Raw genomic sequence first — 18,702 nt, 5'->3', positions numbered from 1 at the left:
CCTTCGGGGTCAGATAATTCCAACATTGCGCAACTTTCTGAGAGAAAAATAATTCTGGTCATCTTTGTCCTGAAAGGGTGGCCCCTGATCTTGAAATATTGCTCTCTAGGTCTGGATTGACCCACAAGGGGAAACATCTTTCCATGTCTAGCTTATCAAGACTGTTTAGGATCTTATATACTTTATCAAAACAAGCAACGCCTATTCAACCTGTCCTCATCAGAAAAATCCACTCATTCCAGGTGTCAATCTAGTAAACCTCCTCTGAGCTCTTTAAAATGTATTCACATTCTTTCTTAAATAAGGAGACCAAAACTGCACACAATATTTCAGATGTAGTCTCACCACTTTCCTGTATAATTGATTCCATTTGATATTATTATTAAACAATTCAGATCCCAGACTGAAACCTGGCTTTGTTTTTAACATATGGTTCTCATTGAAGCATAAGCATGCAATGTTCCAGATTTTATTTTAACAATAAAGACATTTATTAATCACAAGAATGAACCATACGATATGTTCATAACACAAAATCAAAGACTTTTAAAACTTGCAAAAGTATAATCCCAAAGCATCATTTTAAAAATCCCAAAATAGCCCAGTATCCTGTGCATTACCAAAAAAGTACCAACAATACTCAAAAAAAGGGATGTTAAGAAAATAACATCTAGCTGACTTTTAACTCCTAAACTGGAAACACTGACAGCTTCTTGCTAAACCTATCATATATCTGAGATTTAACATACTGAGCTTCGAGTAACTTTGTCAGCATTTTATCCCAATAGTTCTGGTTCATTAATTCTTTCCAATAGGGTATTCTAATTTTGCTACATTCGCCACTTCTCAGGCATACTGCTCTGTACAACTGTCTCAATACAGCCATCTCCATCCAAGGACTTCTTGGAACTCTTCCAAATAAAGTAAAACATAGAAAATTAAGTATCTCCATCTAAGCTATGAGTGTTTACCCTAAGCTTAAAAAGTCCGAAGTCTAGAAATGCTGAATATTATAATGGTTTCCCTCGGTAATTTGCAAAACATCTTAACATAACTGAAAACCAATTAGTGATTCCAAAGTAGGTCTGATAAACTGTTTTGAAATAAATCACCTTGGCTACAGAAATATATACAAGTTAATTATTAATTTTAGAGCCACAGTTAAAATTTGTAATGAATTTCATTTACATGTACATAAATCACATACTTTATTGTCACACAAAACATCCTTACTCTTATGTTCAATACCCTTATCATAAATGATAGCATCTGATTAGCTATCTTGTACTTAATATATATTGCAGATTAACGTTATATGATTCACGCACCAGATCAACAAAATTCCTTTGCATCTTGGAGTTCCACAGGCCTTCTCCATTTAACAAATAATCTGCCTTTTCATTCCTTTGGCCAATATGAACAACTTCACATTTTCCCATATTATACTCTATCTACCAGATTATTGTCCACTCACTCAGCCACTCCAAAGATGTGCCGGTTAAGTGGATTGGTTTGCTAAATTGGTCATGCACATCGTATTCAGGGATGTGCAGGTGAGGTGGATTAACGATGTGAAATGCAAGGTTACGGGGATAGGCTAGGGGGAGCTGGATTTGGATAGGATGCTCTTTTGAGGATTGGTGTGGACCTGCTGGGCCAAATGGCCTGTGTCCACAATGTATGATTCTATTTCAGTCCATCAGCAATGGGTATCATTCACATAGGCTCATTGGAGCAGTACATATTGGATCCAGGAATAGAAGGCATTGTCTGGCTGCTGCACTAAGAGTAGCCACATGAATAGATGAGAAATGCATGTGTCTGGAAGCCCAGGACCACCATCAGCCACCAACAATGTGATTCATCCTCTGAATGTGGAGTTTCCAGCTAAAGGTGGCATCATGATGTAGTGCAAATTTCAGGAGACTCATTGTCACTTGTATTTCCTGACATTCCATGATACTCTAGAAAGAGGCAATTGCCCTATACTCTATTTAGAGATAGTGGTCAGAATACTATGTCATGATATCCAACAGACTTGCAGCACAAACCTTCTTCCATTGGGGCAAGCAAAGGATGTTGCCAATATGTCAGATTCCCATGCAGATGATGTTTGTGTATCCATTGCAGTACAATACAGATGAAAATGCTGCTTCACCCTTGGATTCTTTGTTGCATACAGCTGGAAGGATACAATAGAGCTGTGTAATGGATGATGTGGATCCATGCATGTCATTGCATTATGCCAAGTAAGAAAATGAAGATGTTCTTGAGAAGGGATGAGATCTTCAAGCATCCTGCATCACAGTAGCATCTTTCAAAGCAATGTGTGAAGAGTTATTTGTTAATCTACTTCGTTGGAACTGAAGGGCATGAAGTTATCTTTCACTTACTATAAATTGATGCTCCTGAGACCCAGTATCCCTAGTTTAAGCCCAACTGCATATGCTGTTATCAGTTTGATCTTTTAATGATTTTCCTAACTTTTGATAAAGGTTAAGTATACAAATTGATGGAAATCTTCACATCTAATGCTTTCTTACTCAATCATGACAGAATTATATGTTGCTATAGTGGCTACAGGAAAGATAGTTATCATATAGACATGGATCCAACATTATGGTGCTAAGCCTGTCGAGCCTCTATTTTCAAGCTTCAGCTACAACGACAGTTGGTCACATTGCTCATGATCAAAACTCGAATGTATACTTTAAAATGTGATTATGCATTTATAATTCAGTTTTTCCCAGGCCACTATATGTCCTCAGAATTTTCCTTTCTCATCATTTCTCTCCTTCTATGTCTCGATGCAATCTCAGTGTCAACAGTTGGAGTGGATGGAGTATGCACTATAGTTAAGCATCTTGACCGTTGAGCTTTAGGCAGGTGACTCCTTATGTATTTGTGGTTAGAGGGCCCATACATGCCAAGAATATCCTGTCTAGATGCAGGTCAGTCCTCCTCAACTTGAACTTTCACAGGGTTAGAGATTGCTGTAGGTGGATGAGCCAACAACTTCTGGATGTCCTGAGAGGAGAATCCTGACCAGCTAGCATGGGCTTCCAGCTCCATTGTGTGCTAATTGGAGCCAGCCCAGTTGGCGTGTGGTCATGGTGCCTTGTTTCCCCTGTCACCTTGCTGCTGGAGCTGAACAGTAATGCTAACATGATAGAACGTGTGTACGTGCATTTATCCAGCAGACATTGAGGGTGCTAGACCAGTCACTCCATGCAGTCATCACCCTGTCCATGGGCAGGAGGAAGCAGTGTTCCCACCTGCCCAGTTTTTTTCCTCAGTTTGATGATCTATTCCTCCAAAGTTTTGAGCATGTTATGGCCTTGAACCATATTCATGTGACCACTCCAAATTCATAGTGTCCTCTGGAGTTGTCAGTGTCAGTATAAAAACCCATACTGATGACATGACATACCATACCATTAGAGCTGACATTAAGTAAGGAAGGGGTAGCATTTATGATGTAGTAGGGGTGGGGGTGGGGGCAGGATTGGAGTGTAGTGTGTTTTGGGAGAAAGGATTTTGATAATTCAGATTAAGTGATCAGAATGTGAGAATGATAGAACAATAGTGTGTCTAACTGCTAGATCTGAAAAAAAAACAAACAGTCCCACTGGGGTGCGGGAAGGCGAGACAGAATGTAACAAGTAAAGCTAAAAGGAAGGGAAGGAATGGGAGTTGGTTCACAATTTGAAGGTGTTGAACTCAAGTCCAGAAGGTTATAAAGCGCCTTGGGTGTTGCCTGACCTGCTGTGATTGCCAACATTTATTGTTTTCAGCCAAACTCCATCTTGGTGTTTGTTGGAAAGTTCTGGTGATGAGGCATTCTACCAAATGACTTTGACAGTCTGCTCAGAGAATCACCAACAGAATGAAGTGTCTCCTTTTTCTAGATCTTTGAGCTCTATGCTGACCACTGCCTGTGGTCAATGGTGTTTTCCTTTGCAAATTTTTCCATGAGGGTCTGGTGATGTGGAAAGGTCCAACTATTTAAAGCGTTGTGTGGTAACGAGGCCAAACCCATCCTTCATAACATATGAGCAGGTAGAACCTCAGTACGTAGTGACACTAAGGTTCTGCACACAGCTTGATGCAACTGCACACAGGGTGGCTATTAGGATGAGGGTGGCATTGGATACTTTTGCGCCCCCCCCCCCCCCCCCCCCCACCCCTTATCCAGAGTTTTGCACATGATGCCCCTGCAAGCACCATTTATCTTTGACCTCCAAGTGAAGAGGAAGGTGGCCTGGAAGTAAGTCAGACCAGTGGTATGTACAGCAACACCAAGAGTACCTAACAATGGATGCCTGGGATTTCACCTGCTGTGGTGAGAGTGCAGTGCTTCCATTTGCCCGGTTTCTGCCTCACCTTGGTGATATCTTTCCCCAAGTTTTAGCACATGCCATGGCTCCTCTAAGTCGTATTCCCAGCATCTTTAATTTGGCCTGATGATGAGGGGATAAATGATCAATTGTTACAGTTTTTAATCCCCTGGAATGCTGTATTTGGTCATGGGAGATTGTTGCTGATTCCAGTAGGTTTCCAGCCATTCCAGGAGTGTAGGCAACCTTGTCATATTCTTATGCCTGTGATTGCACAAACAAGGGAACAGTGCATATAAATGCATGGCTGGAGAGATGGTGCAGATGGGAAATATATACAGGGCCAGACAGTTTGCAGCTATATAGGGCTAAAATCAGTATTACTAAAGTGAAATTTCTTGTGCTGTTGGGCAGAGACTGACCTAGCATGGCAGGGATTAATAATTTGTAGATTTAGAAGGGAGAGAAGCAAAGTTAGAAAAGCTAGCAAAGATCAGGAAGAGGCAATGGCCCAGGCATTTTATTGCTGGACTATTAATCCAGAGTCATAGCTAATGCTCTGGGCATGCAGGTTCAAATCCCACCATGGCAGGTGATGGAATTGGAATTCAATTTTAAAAATATGGAATTATAATTCTCTAATGAGGACTATGATTCCCTTATCAACTTTGAAAAAACCCATCTGCTTCACTAATGTCATCGTTATCTGGTCTGGACTTCAGACCCATGGGCAATGAGGCTGATTTATTGCCCAAGAGGGCAGTTAAAAATGCTGGCTTTGCAAGTGGCAGCCTAATCACATGAATGAATTTTAAAAGTGGAAGGCAGAAATTAATACCTCCGGTATACAAGGCTATGGACAAAATCCTGGAAAATAGGATTAGGAAAGTTAGGTGATTGTTTTCATCTGGGTTAAAAATCACACAACACCAGGTTATAGTCCAACAGGTTTAATTTGAAGCTCTAGCTTTCGGAGTGCCGCTCCTTCATCAGGTGGTTGACTGGCTTGGAGGGCCTTTTTCTGTGCTGTAGATCGCTATGACTGCATATGAGAGAGGGGCAAATGGAACAAAAGGGTAGAAAATATACGGCAAAAGTGCTGTACTATGCTTAATGCTATGTTCTTCAAATTAATGAGTCTAGCTGATTCCACAAATAGACATATGAATGAAGACGCAGTTATTACTGAAACGTGAAATGGATTTTGATCCTGCACCTTTTTAGGCTTTGATACAGGATTTTCAGATAAGATTAGGATAGATAAGATTTTCAGATAAGATTATGAGAAAGAAAATGGGGGAGGAAGTTACAATGTTGAGAAAAGACACAGTTGTGACTTTCATGAGGGAACATATGCCAGAAGGATTGCTGTATCAGGCTATATATCAAAAACAGGAATGAAAAATGATAATTTCACTGCTGGAATTTACTGTATGTTGTATTGATCTCTTGGCAGTTGAAATATCCTGTTCCCACCAATCTTTCTCTTCATTTTGAGTTTACGGGCCTGTCTCATCAGTGATAGATGATAGACGACAGGTGAGTCAGAACAAGAAGTGCAACTTGTCTTGCATAACGAGATATTGATATTATGTCATAATAAACTAGGTATGTTACACTTAACTAGTTCGGCATAATTCCTTAAAATTATTTGAACTAAATATGTTGCTTCTGACCCCAACAGGACTTTATGCAAGACTGAGAGATGCTCACCCAAAGACTGTGACATCATCAGATTGGGTAGAACTTAATACAAAGTGGTGGCATAATGATAATGTCACTGGACTAGTAATCCACAGCCCTATTCAAATGCTCTAGCAAAATGGATTTTAATCCCACAATGCTAGATAATAACTGCTGTTGACTGACATAAGAATTCATGTGGTTTCTTGATATCCACTTGAGGAGAAACTACCTCCTGCCCTTACCTAGTCTGACCTACATGTGGGTATGACCCACAGCAATGTTGTTGACTCTTAATTGCCTCTGAAATGGCCTAGCAAGCCATTTCAGTTGTATCAAAATCTACTATAAAGCCTAAAGTCTTTAATGAGAGAGGACAGACTGACCACCTGACATTGCCATTTTCAATACTTAGATCAATGGCAAGCCCAGCCCTGTTGATGCTGCAAAATTCTCCTCACTAATATTTAGAACCTTATGACAAAATTGGGAGGACTGTCCTACAGGCTAATCAAGCAATAGTTTCGTGAATGACAGCTTACAGACAATGTCTTGGCCAGTACTATTCCTGATGAAGGGCTTTTACCCGAAACATCGATTTTCCTGCACCTTGGATGCTGTGCTTTTCTAGCACCACTCCAGTCTTGATTCTGATCTCCAGCATCTGCAGTCCTCACTTTCACCTAGTACTATTGCTTTGCCTGTCAGCAGAAGTGACAGTGAAGTGATTTACTGCTGGGAGGGAGTTGACTTTAGACCCCAAGAAATCTCATTGCATCAACTCAACAAAACTAGCTATTGATTACCCTCCATGTTAAACATCATGTGGAGGAAGCAAAGGCACAGAATGTTGTCTGGGTTGGAGACTTCAACTTTCATTTCAAGAGTGGCTTGATAGTACCACAATCAACTGGTTGAGTCACTGAGGACATAACTAATAGACTGTGTCTGCAGCAGTTGGTGAAGGAACCAAAAAGAAGGAAAACATACTTGACTTTGCCCCCACCAGTCTATCTGCTGCAGATGCATCTGTCCAGAATAGTATTGTTTGGAGTGGCAACTGAAGTGACGTTTTGGAGAGAAGTCTCACCTTATCTTTTGAAATTAAGCTCCATTTGATTGTGTGGTACATGTGCCATACCAAATGGGACAGACTTTGAATAGATCTAGTAACTCAAGACTGAGCATGAGGTGCTGTGGACTATTACAGCAAAATTGGATTCAATCTCAATCTGTAACCTCATTGCCTGACATATCCTCCACTTTACCATCAAAATCAAGCTGGGCGATCAACCATTTTCAATGAAGAGTTAAAGAATAGAATCCAGGACTGTGACCAGGCAAATCTAAGTATTAGGTATTTTGATAAAATGACAACACAGAACTTTCTGCATGCCAGATGTCAGAATATTATGTGATAGAGATAAGTGGCTCCACTACCAATTGATCCGATCTAAGCTCCGTATTCTTGTCACATCAATCTGAATGGGTGTGGACCATTAAACCATTAAGAGGGGAAGGAAGCTCTAGTAATCTAATCTAATCTAATCATATAGCCTTACAAGTGCAAAAGACATGTTTGTCCATTGTTGTGGTTCTGTTCGCCAAGCTGGGAATTTGTGTTGCTGACATTTCGTCCCCTGTCTAGGTGACATCCTCAGTGCTTGGGAGCCTCCTGTGAAGCGCTTCTGTGATGTTACCTCTGGCATTTATAATGATTTGTATCCGCTTACAAGCGGCAGATGCAAATCACTATAAATGCCAGAGGAAACATCACAGAAGCACTTCAAAGGAGGCTCCCAAGCACTGAGGATGTCACCTAGACAGGGGACGAAACGTCTGCAACACAAATTCTCAGCTCGGCACACAGAACCACAACAACGAGCACCCGAGCTACAAATCTTCTCACAAACTTTGAATGTTTGTCCATCTTCAGCCAGAGGTGCCAAATGGATGATCCATGTTGACCTGCTGTTGAGGTCCCTGGCCTCACAGATGCAAGTCTTCAGCCAATTTGATTCACTGTAAATGTTTTAAGAAAAGGTTAGATACTCTGGATGTTACAAGGATTATGTAGCCTCAAATTTAAGAGTAGTGATGAAGAGATAATTGAAAGTGCTATCAAACAACACTTGCTTAGCAATAACCTGTTGACTGGCCTTTTCACAACCATTTGAAAATCTGCAAAGGGCTGAAAACTGATTAAGTATATTGGAATAGTGGTCTGAATAAAATACTGGTTAGGTCACAACAGATTACTGCATATAGTTCTGACCTCCTTATGAGAGGAAGAACATAATTGCACATTGTATGTAGAGGAGATTAATGAAGATACCAGGACTGGAGAATTTTAACTATGATTAAAAGTTGAATTGGATGAAGAATTGGTTTTTCAAAACAGAAAAGGCTGAGAGGAAACAGTCATTTTGTGAACTGCTATTCAAATTAAGAGTGTAAGGTTATATTGATGAGTTTCCTTTATTTTCAGGTGCTGATTTGAAAGAGCGAGCAAAAATGCATCCAAGTGAAGTTGGTCCATTTGTTTCCAAAGGAAGAAATTTAATTAATGAGCTAGGTAAGTAGTGATCTAGATTAATAACTAGGAATCTGTCCCTGTGACTTGTCCGGACTTGTCCTACCTGTCTATCTCCTTTTCCACCTATCCACTCCACCCTCTCCTCCCTGACCTATCACTTCATCCCCTCCCCCACTCACCTATTGTACTCTATGCTACCTTCTCCCCACCCCCACCCTCCTCTAGCTTATCTCTCCACACTTCAGGTTCTCTGCCTTTATTCCTGATGAAGGGCTTTTGCCCGAAACGTCGATTTCGCTGCTCCTCGGATGCTGCCTGAACTGCTGTGCTCTTCCAGCACCACTAATCCAGAATATGGTTTCCAGCATCTGCAGTCATTGTTTTCACCATCATATGAATATAAATTATTTTAAAATATTACTTATGTTGAACTTGCACCAATAAAGCAACTGGCCAAAACAGTAGCCTGCTTTTTCAAAGTCTTCATATGTTATATATTGTGGGGTTTTTTCTCGTAATTTGGTATTGTGTTGTATTTATGGCTAAAACAAACGTAGTCTATCAAGATTGAGTTAAGTTAAAGGTACGCTGTGTCGACAAAAATGAGTTTGTGATGAATGGTGACCTTTCTTGATTTAATAAATCCCTGTTATGAGAATCCAAAAGCTGAGTATAACAAAATATTTTGGGAACAAACTATTAAAAAAATGTAAAATTGGGTAATATATAGGCATACGGTAGAGTCCTTACTGCATTCGTAATTTTGGGAGCATTAGAAGCTCCCAAAAGAATGCAGCTTCAAGGACATTCAAGATGCAGGGCATGGTAGGCCACTTCATTGAACCCCATCCAATAGCTAAACCATTTGCTCCCTGTGATACTAACACCATCTACAAGAAGGCACTTAGCAACTTCCCAAGATTTTTTGACAGTCCTTCTCAATTCATAACTCTACCACCAGAAAAGCAAGAACATATAGCACATGGGAATTTTTTCTATCCCAACTGTGCAACCATTCTGACTTAGGAATATATTTTTATTCTTTCATGGTTGTTGCATCAATCCAGGAACAAAATATATGTAACTGCATGTGTTTTCACCAAACAGACCATAGCGATTCACCACCACCTTCTTGAGGTCAGCTAGGCATGGGCAATAAATACAGACCATTATATTCATGTTCCATGGTTTTGTTTTTAATTATCTAGAGTTCTGAACTAATAATTTGAGGAAGCAAGTTCAGATACTATGAATCAAATCACTGCAATGAAATGTATTGAGAGTAAATCAGGCTGGACTATGCCACTTCCTCCTTTAGCAGCAGATTGGGACACAGCAATGGCACACCCTAAGAATCAATACATTTTAAAAATTGATAATTTTACCTTGAAAGCTTTAAGTTTAGCCAAAGTTTAAAGGATGAAATGTTCTTTTCTGCTGTGGATAATGGACATTGGTACAAGTTTTATTGTCTTAATTCCTTCGTGGGGCATTTACATCGCTGGCAAAGTCAGCATTTGTTCTCTGTCTTTAATTGTCCTGGAATTGGATAAGTGGGTGGCTTGTACTTGGCAGAAGACAGTTAAAATCATCCAATTGTTGTGGATCTTGAGTAACATGTAGTCCTACAATGTAATGACGGATGGTTCCATTTACCCAGGGCTTTAGTGAGCCAGATAATATTTGCAACAATTTATGATACTAACCTTGGTGACCATTACCAAGATTGGTTTTCAATTTGTAGTTTTAAAAAGTTGTTCATGGGATATCGGTTGTTGCTGGCTAATCCATTATTTTTTGCTTTTCCCTAACTGTCCTGAAGAAAGAAATGACTAGCTGCTATCTTGAATTGCTGCAGTCCTTGGAATGTAGATATAGCGCAGTTAGGAAAAGTATTCCAGGATTTTGGTCCAGCAAGAGTAAAAGAGTGACGGTATAATTCCAAATTGGGATACATGTGGCTTGGAGAGATATTTGCAGGTGATGGTGTTTCCATGCATCTGCTTTTCTCCTGCTAGGTTGTGGAGTTTCGGAGTTTGGAACATGTTGTTGAAGGAGCTCTAGTGAGTTGCTGCATCTTGTAGTTGATGCAAAGGGAGTAAATGTTGAAGATGGTGATAGAATGCCAATTAAGTGGGCAACTTTTTCCCAAAGCAGCTTTTTTGAGCTTATTGAATATTGTAGAAGCTGCATCCATCTAAATAAATGGGCAACAGCATATGGTGCTTGGTGGTTAGCACTGCTGCCTCACAGGGCCAGGGACCGAGTTTCAATTCCCACCTTGGGTGCCTGTCTACGTGGACTTTGCACATTCTCCCTGTGTCTGCAAGCCTTTCCTCCAGGTGCTCTGGTTTCCTCCCACAGTCCAAAGATGTGCAGTTTAGCTGGATTGGCCGTGTAGAATTGCTCATAGTATCCAGGGGTATGCAGGTTAGTTGGAATAGTTGTGGGAAATTCAGGCGTGCAGGGATAGGATAGCAGGGGTGAGTGTGTGGGGATGCTCTCCAGAGGATTGGTTTGGACTTGTTGGGCCAAATGGCCTGTTACCACATTGTGGAGATTCTGTGATTCTAATATTCCATCATAATCATGATTTATGTCTTGTAGCTAATGGATTTTTATTGTGGAGAGTGGAACTGAGTTACTTGCTACAGAATTTCAAACATCTGATGAGCTGTTCTAAGAACTATATTTATATGACTTGTCTGGTTCAGTTTCTGGCTAATCGTAACCACCAGTTGCTGATAGTGGGTAATTCAGCAATGGTAATTGGGAATTGGTTCAGTTCTCTCTTGTTTGAAATGGATGTTGCCTGACACTTGTGTTCTCATTCATTGGATGTTGTCCAATTGCTGCTGCATATTGGCATGGAATGCTTCAGTATCTGAAGAGTCATGAATGATAATTGTGCAGTGGTGGAGAGAAGGTCATTGATGATGCAGCTGAAGATAGTCGGGTCTAGGGCACCATGTTGTGGAGCTCCTGCAGTGATGTATGGGACTGAAATTATTCATAAAATTATAGAATCCCTATAGTGTGCAAACAGGCTATTTGACCCATGGAGTTCACACCGCCCCTTCGAAGAACATCGCATCCAGGCCCACCCCTCCATCCTAGCCCTGTATTTTTCATGGCTACCCCACCTAGCCTGCACATCCCTGGACACTTGCAGTAATTTAGCATTGCCAATCAACAAACTTGCACATCTTTGGACTGTGGGAGGAAACTGGAGCACCTGCAGGAAACCCCTGCAGGCTTGGGGAGAATGTGCAAACTCCAGCTGAGTGTAGAATCGAACCTGGGTCCCTGGCGCTATGAGACAGCAGTGCTAACCACCGTGCCACACTGTTTTCATGATCAATCATTTTTTAAACATTGCACTGCATCTGTGTCAACACATTACATAACGTGATTTGTCGTTAGACCTGATGTGTTTGATGTTTTTATTATTATTTTGTAACTTCTAGCATGAAAGTTCACTAATTTTATTGGTACCCATATGGTCTTGAGATGAAGTGACAGGTTGAATAATAAAAGGATGTTTCTCCTTTTTGGAGAGCTTAGAACTTAGAGTGCAGATTTAAAAAATAGTTGGTCTGCTGTTTAAGTTGGAGATGGGGATGAATGTTTTCCCATTCCTCTGGCAGCAAAATAAAGGTGAGACCACAATCAGCTGAGCCATTAACAGATTCCACACAGACAATTGCACAAGCCTGGAATTGAACCAGAGTCCCTGATACTCTGAAGCAGCAGTGCTAACCACTGAGCCACTGTGCTGCCCCAAACATTGACTTCTGGCAACTATATCCTTTGTGTTTGCTATGACTCCAATTAGTGGAGAATTTTCCTCTGATTCCCATTGACTCTGTTTTTCTAGGGTTTTATGCATCAAGCAAATGCTGCTTTGACAACCTTAATGATTGCGATTTTTCTTCCTTTTTGTGGACTGGAAATACCTGGGCAATTTTCAGTATTTCCTGATGATAAGTGTCAGTGTTGCATCTCTACTAGAAAAGCCTAGCTAGGAGTGCAGCTAGTTCTGGAGCAGGTCTTCAGTACTAATGCTGGAACGTTCTCCAGGTTTGTAACCGTTGCTGTGTCTAGTGGGGTTATGCATCGGATATTAAGTTAACACATTGTTCTTCCATTTTGACATTGGAAGTGATTGTTACTGGCAAGGCTGGCGTTGGTTATTCATACCTAATTTTCCTTCAGATTTGGTGGCGAGCCACCTTCTTGAATAACTGTTTTGAATGTGTTCTGTTTACATACATCATAGGGGAATAAATTTGCAAGATTTTAACCCAGTGACAGTGATATATTTCATTCAGGATAGTGTATGCTTTGGAGGGGAAATTGCAGGTGTGGTCTTCCTAGGCATTGACTCTATTTATTTTAGATATTGCAGGTTGCCGGTTGAAAGGTGCTGTGTCAGAAGGTTTGGCAAGTTGCGGCAGTGCATTTTGCCTAGGGGCTATACTGCTGCATCTTTGGACAAGCAGTCTAGTCAGTGAATCCTTAAGGTGCTGAATAACGTGCTGATCAAGTCAGCTGTTTTGAATTGGATGGTAGATTTGTGAATATTGTTGGAGCTGTGCTGAACATGTGCCATGTTGATGGTGGACAGTCAGTGAATTACTCACCATCTGAGTCAAGTAGCTTTCTGGGCAGTATTGAATCAACCATGCTGATGACATGTTCCATTCATCTTAGATGTGAGATTATCATGGCCCTTAAATTTGGCATGTCTATGTTCTATATATAAATGGTCATTGGATAAACATATAGAATATAATGGAATAGTGTAGGTTAGATGTGCTTCTGATTGGTTTCATAGGTTGGTGCAACATTGGGGACTGAGGGGCCTGTATTGCGCTGTTATGTTCTATGTTCTAGATTCCCTGCCTTTGACCTACTCTTGTAGCTACAATACGAATTGACTCATTTTAGGAGCAGGCCACTGAACGTGTTCCACCAGATTCAGTTTCTATTCAGATTCTTGTCAATGGTAACCCTAAAGAAGTAGGTAGTGAAACATACAGTTACAGTAATGTTTTGAATATCCAGTGAAAATAGTTAAATAGTCCCATGTTAGAGATGGTCATTGCTGTATGAGTGTTAATTGCCATGTTGACTCATTTGTAGCTCAAATCCTCCAAATCTGGCAACATCCGTGTAAATCTTTTCTGAACCCTTTCAAGTTTGACAACATTCTTCCAGCAGGAAGGAGACCAACATTGCACACAGTATTCCAAAAGTGGCCTAATCAATGTACTGTACAGCCACATCATGACTTCCCAACTCTTGTACTCAATGCTCTGACCAAAATGGAAAACATACCAAATGCTTCTTCACTATCCTATTTATCTGCCACTCTACTTTCAAGGAGCTATGAACCTACACTCCAAGGTCTCTTTGTTCAGCAACACTCCCCAGAACCTTAACATTAAGTGTATAAGTCCTGCTAAGATTTGCTTTCCTAAAATCCAGCACCTCACATTTATCTAAATTAAAGTCCATCTGCCATTTCTCAGCCCATTGGCCCATCTGGTCAAGATTCCATTGTAATCTGAGGTAACCTCCTTCGCTGACCACTACACCTCCAACTTGGGTGTCGTCTGCAAACTTACTAACTCTACCTCATGTTCACCAGTGATCCACCAGTCTTTAGGACTCATGTCTGAAATCACACTGGCATTGAAGTCAATGCACTGTTTTACTCATCTGTGTGATAGGCAGAAACCTTTTGGTTGGCAGCATTCTTTTAATGCGAACACCATTTATGTTACTACTGCAAAATATCAACGTACACCAGTTATTTTCACTTGTTGGTCAAATGTTTGAGATACCTTAGTATTCGAGAGTAATCTGCAGTAGACTTGGTATTTTACAGGCCTCCAACCAAAGGCCTTGGGGCTTTTCCTGCGGGAAATTATCTTATTGGGTTAGCTGTTATCGTGTCGGATGGCTTTGATGCACTCTATTCCAGTACGAAGTTTGTGCGGTTAACAAATTGCTCAGGCTCTATTTACGAAGCTTCTGATAACGCCAATTTATTAGTATGTGGAATTGTAGGAATCCCAAGTGAGGTACTAACCAGTGAGGGTAGGTCTGTGGTAAACAGTAATGAAAAATTCCTGGTTAACTGCTTAACTAGGACATTGAGGAAAGGGAGCTTATTGGACTTCCATTTCAGTCGCGAATTGGAGGGTAGGATGGAAACTATTAAGATGTGTAAAGAAATTCTCAGGCATCTGCATTTTCAAGTATAGCAAATAATATATTGCTATTTTGAAAGAAAGTACTGCTGTACATATATGTTTTAATAAAAATGTTAGAACTAGGCAGAGACAATGACATAGTGACAACGTCACTGCAGATAAAGCGTTTTTGTTCCATCTTAATATGCAACATTAGTCAGGGTGTAACAGAGTAAGAGGAAATTTTTACTTTCCTACATCATTACTCAATAAATTGCAATGTTAGCTAGCCTAAATTTGGCAGTCTTCTAAATATTGGTTAATCATCTTCTCATCTGCCTCTAAGTCATCTATATTTTGAAAACTGCAATTACCCATTCAGCCATGTTTTTGCCAAGTCACCACCACATTTCCTTTAAAAACTGCCCTGGTGTAACAAAGTAGAAATTTCCTTTATTGCATTTTATTTCAGAGGGCTCTGAAACATGAAAAGGAAAATGGAACTAATTCATCTTTCAAGATCCATTTCCCTTTCTCTGCCTCGTACTGCAAGTGATCAGTTAGTATTTATTAATATCTTTTTCATAAATGAAAAACATTCTAATTGTTGCATTTCTCAGAGCACTGCGCTGCAATAAAATTTAATTAAGTCAAAATTAGGTGATAATTTTGGTAACCTCAGGCTGTATGTATAATACCATTTGATATTTTCTGTTAATTGTATAAATTGATAATTTGGAGGAGCTGGTGTTGGACTGGGGTGGACAAAGTTTAAAAATCACACAACACCAGGTTATAGTCCAACACGTTTATTTGGAGGCACTCCAATTAAACCTGTTGGACAGTAACTTAGGGTTGTGTGATTGTTAATTGTGTAAATTGATAGCTATATTCCATACATACACTAGGTGTGTTACTTTACAGCCCCTGTTTGTTTTTATTTGAAATGACTGCTCCTCCTGTTGTTTACATTTCAGCCCATGTTCTGTATCTTTGCCACTGAGTGTACAGTGTGGTAGACAGGTTGAGGGAGCTTTTTGTGTGTCTACTCTTTGGTCTGGCTAAGGTAATCATTAAAAAGTCCAGAATATGGGTCATTAGACCTGACCGCTTGCTTCTCTTTTCCGGTTATGGCCATACTCAAATTCGACAGAGGGAGAGGCCACAGTGACCGCTATTGTACTTGAGGCCTTCCGCTGGAATGCATCATCAGACCCAGCAATTATATTTACTTAAAGTTTGTAAGTCTCCTTTGGTTATTTGATTTTTGTAACAATGCCCTATTAAGAGGTAGTTCTTTTATGCTAATATTTTAATTGTTCAATTGATTTGCTAAAAAATACACACTTCACCAAAGTGGCCATCAATTGATTCAGGCAAAAGTAGTTAATTGGGTTGTTCAGCTTGCCTGACTGTCTCTCTTCTGGAGCTACAACAATGCCCATGTGTCCTTGGGAAGATACCATGCGGTCCCCACTGTTGAGGCCTTCTCTGACATGTAGTCACCACGAGAGCTAGACTACACCACCTTGGGATTACTATTTGAATTTGGTAAGCTTCCTTTGAAGACTTTATTTTGTTACAACAACCCAAAAAAAGCCACCTTCCACGGTTTATTTTCATGGGTTTCTCACATTGAGTATTAAGAGCCATTTACATTAAGGTAGAGAGTAGGATAATGAGTGTATACTTGTAATTTTGAAGTTTGTAATTAAATCTAAATTGGGTAAAGATTCATTTCTGATCTCCCCCTTCACCAAATAATTGTTGGATGTTTAGTACTTTATGCAAACCTTGGATGGAAAATATGTTTATTATGTTTAATATTATATTTTTAAAGGCAGTACTTATTTCCTATTTATTGCTGAATCAAAATGTGTTTGCATAAATTCATGTATGGTTTATACAAATTTTATTTCATTTCTTGAACTCAAACTTTGTAAATAAGTCAACAAGAAAATTAAAGTAGTAAAACATATTAAGAATCTGTTGATCTGACAAAACCGTGAAAGTGAAAGATAAGGAAATTACAAAATCTCTAGAGTGTGGAAGCAGGCCATTCTGTCCACCGAGTTGACACTATCCCTCTGAGCATCTCAATCGGATCCACCCCCATATCCCTGTAACCCTACGTTTCCCATGGATAATTCACCTACCCTGCACATCACTGGACAGTATGGAATAATTTAGCATGACCAATCCAGATAATCTGCACATCTTTCGACTGTGGGACAAAATCGGAGCACCCTGAGGACATCCACGCAGACATGGGAGGAATGAGCAAACTTCACACATTCACCCGAGGGTGGAATCGAACCCAGGTCTCTGACACTGTGAAGCAGCTGTGCCGCCCTCAAGTTTCTCTTTATTTCAGATCTTATCTTTCCTCTTCAAGATATGTACTTTATGTAGTTGTTTAAGCATTGCGCCTATGTAAATATTTTTGGTTGGTTATCTTCCTTTCAACAACAGCATAATCAATATAGTAGGTTTTATAAAATATCTCTTTAAAACAAGTTAGATAATAGGAAGGCTGTATGATGTATAAGGAGAATTCAAAAGGGTAGGGCTGCAACAATATTGTAAGAGTGGCTGCCTGTGACAGAGCTGAAAGAGAAAAGATAATCATTATTTACAGTCAAAAGTGCCAGGCTATGCAATAGGAGAAGAACACACACAAAACTGGAGGGTTGAGTTTGTGGAGGAATGTATAACTAATGCCATCTGATAGACAGTGGAACCTGGCCAGGACAGAAGTAATGAGAATTTACAATCTACTGCATGAGAGTTTGAAATAATTGCTTCCCTGCCATTCATTGTTAGATGGGAGCATTATCACAACAATATCCTTTTGAGGAGGGAAACTGCCAAAATTACCTGGTCTGGCCTAGATATGACTAGACTCATAGCAATGTAGGTGACCCTTAACTACCCTCTGGGCAATCCAGGATAGATCATAAATGCTGGCCCACTTAGCAACACTCTCCTCCCGTGAATGAATAATAAAAAAGGCAAGTGTCTAAGAAAGAAAGTTAGCCAGAGATTAGATCCGTTCAAAAGCCTTTCAGATCTGTTAGCAACCTTAAAGTTACTTTCAGATAATCAGAAAAGCCTCCTTAAAAGACATAGAAAGGGAGGAATGTTCAGAGGTGGTGGTAGAGGTGCTGGAGTCCATGAAAACACAAGATCTGTCCCATTGAGGAGACCAGGGCCTTCTAATTCAAAATAAAAAACTGAAAGAACTGCAGATGCTGTAAGTCAGAAACAAAAACAGAAATTGGTAGAAAAGCTCAGCAGGTCTGGCAGCATTTGTGGAGAGAAATCAGAGTTAATGTTTCATTTGACCTGAAATATTGACTCTGATTTCTCTCCACAGATGCTGCCAGACCTGCTGAGTTTTGGCAGCATTTTCTGTTTTCCTTCCAAGTCAATATGGCTTCCAAGATTGCAACTTCTAGAAGAAATGACAGGGATGTGAAAAAGATGGACCAGTTTGAAATCCTTCCTTTTGAACATACATTTGACCATTGCTGAAAATGTCTTTAAGCAAGATTACACGCCCACCAAGACAAAAGCAAACCGCTGAGATTCAGGTGTTTGAAAGAGAGACCCAAGATAAATGAACCACTGTGCAGGAGCTCACACACATCATCATTTTGAACATCTCTGGATGACCCTGGTGGAGTTCAGCCAGTTTCTGGCGGTGAAGTTTGCTTGGGACAGTCACTCTTGCTCCCCATAATAAAAGGCTGACCTCTGCAGTGATCTAGTCTCACCAGGTCCAGAAAGATTTCAATTCTGATTGTGATGGCCCTTTTTGAATCCCCATCACAGCCAGCAGTTTTAGTTTTACCAGGATCCAATCTTTTTGCGTCCACAGTCTGAGAACAGACTGAGAACCAGAACAGACTTTTCTAGTGGCGACACCACTGGTGGTGCATCAACC

The 18,702-nt window shown here is 40.2% G+C and overlaps 1 protein-coding gene across 2 annotated transcripts in view; it reads left to right on the top strand.

Moving 5' to 3' along the window:
* Positions 1–18,702, top strand: part of auh (AU RNA binding protein/enoyl-CoA hydratase) — a 342,490-nt gene that overhangs the window by 127,035 nt on the left and 196,753 nt on the right. The window contains exon 4 of one of the 2 annotated variants that reach the window (XM_072586790.1): positions 8,509–8,595. The exons of the other annotated variant lie outside the window; for it this stretch is intronic. Coding sequence (XP_072442891.1) covers positions 8,509–8,595 — 87 coding nt within the window. The remainder of the gene's footprint in view (positions 1–8,508; positions 8,596–18,702) is intronic. 2 annotated transcript variants of the gene reach the window in all.

This window comes from Chiloscyllium punctatum, chromosome 2 (assembly GCF_047496795.1).
Source record: "Chiloscyllium punctatum isolate Juve2018m chromosome 2, sChiPun1.3, whole genome shotgun sequence".
NCBI lineage: Eukaryota > Metazoa > Chordata > Chondrichthyes > Orectolobiformes > Hemiscylliidae > Chiloscyllium > Chiloscyllium punctatum.
This window is presented reverse-complemented; position numbering and strand designations above follow the sequence as displayed.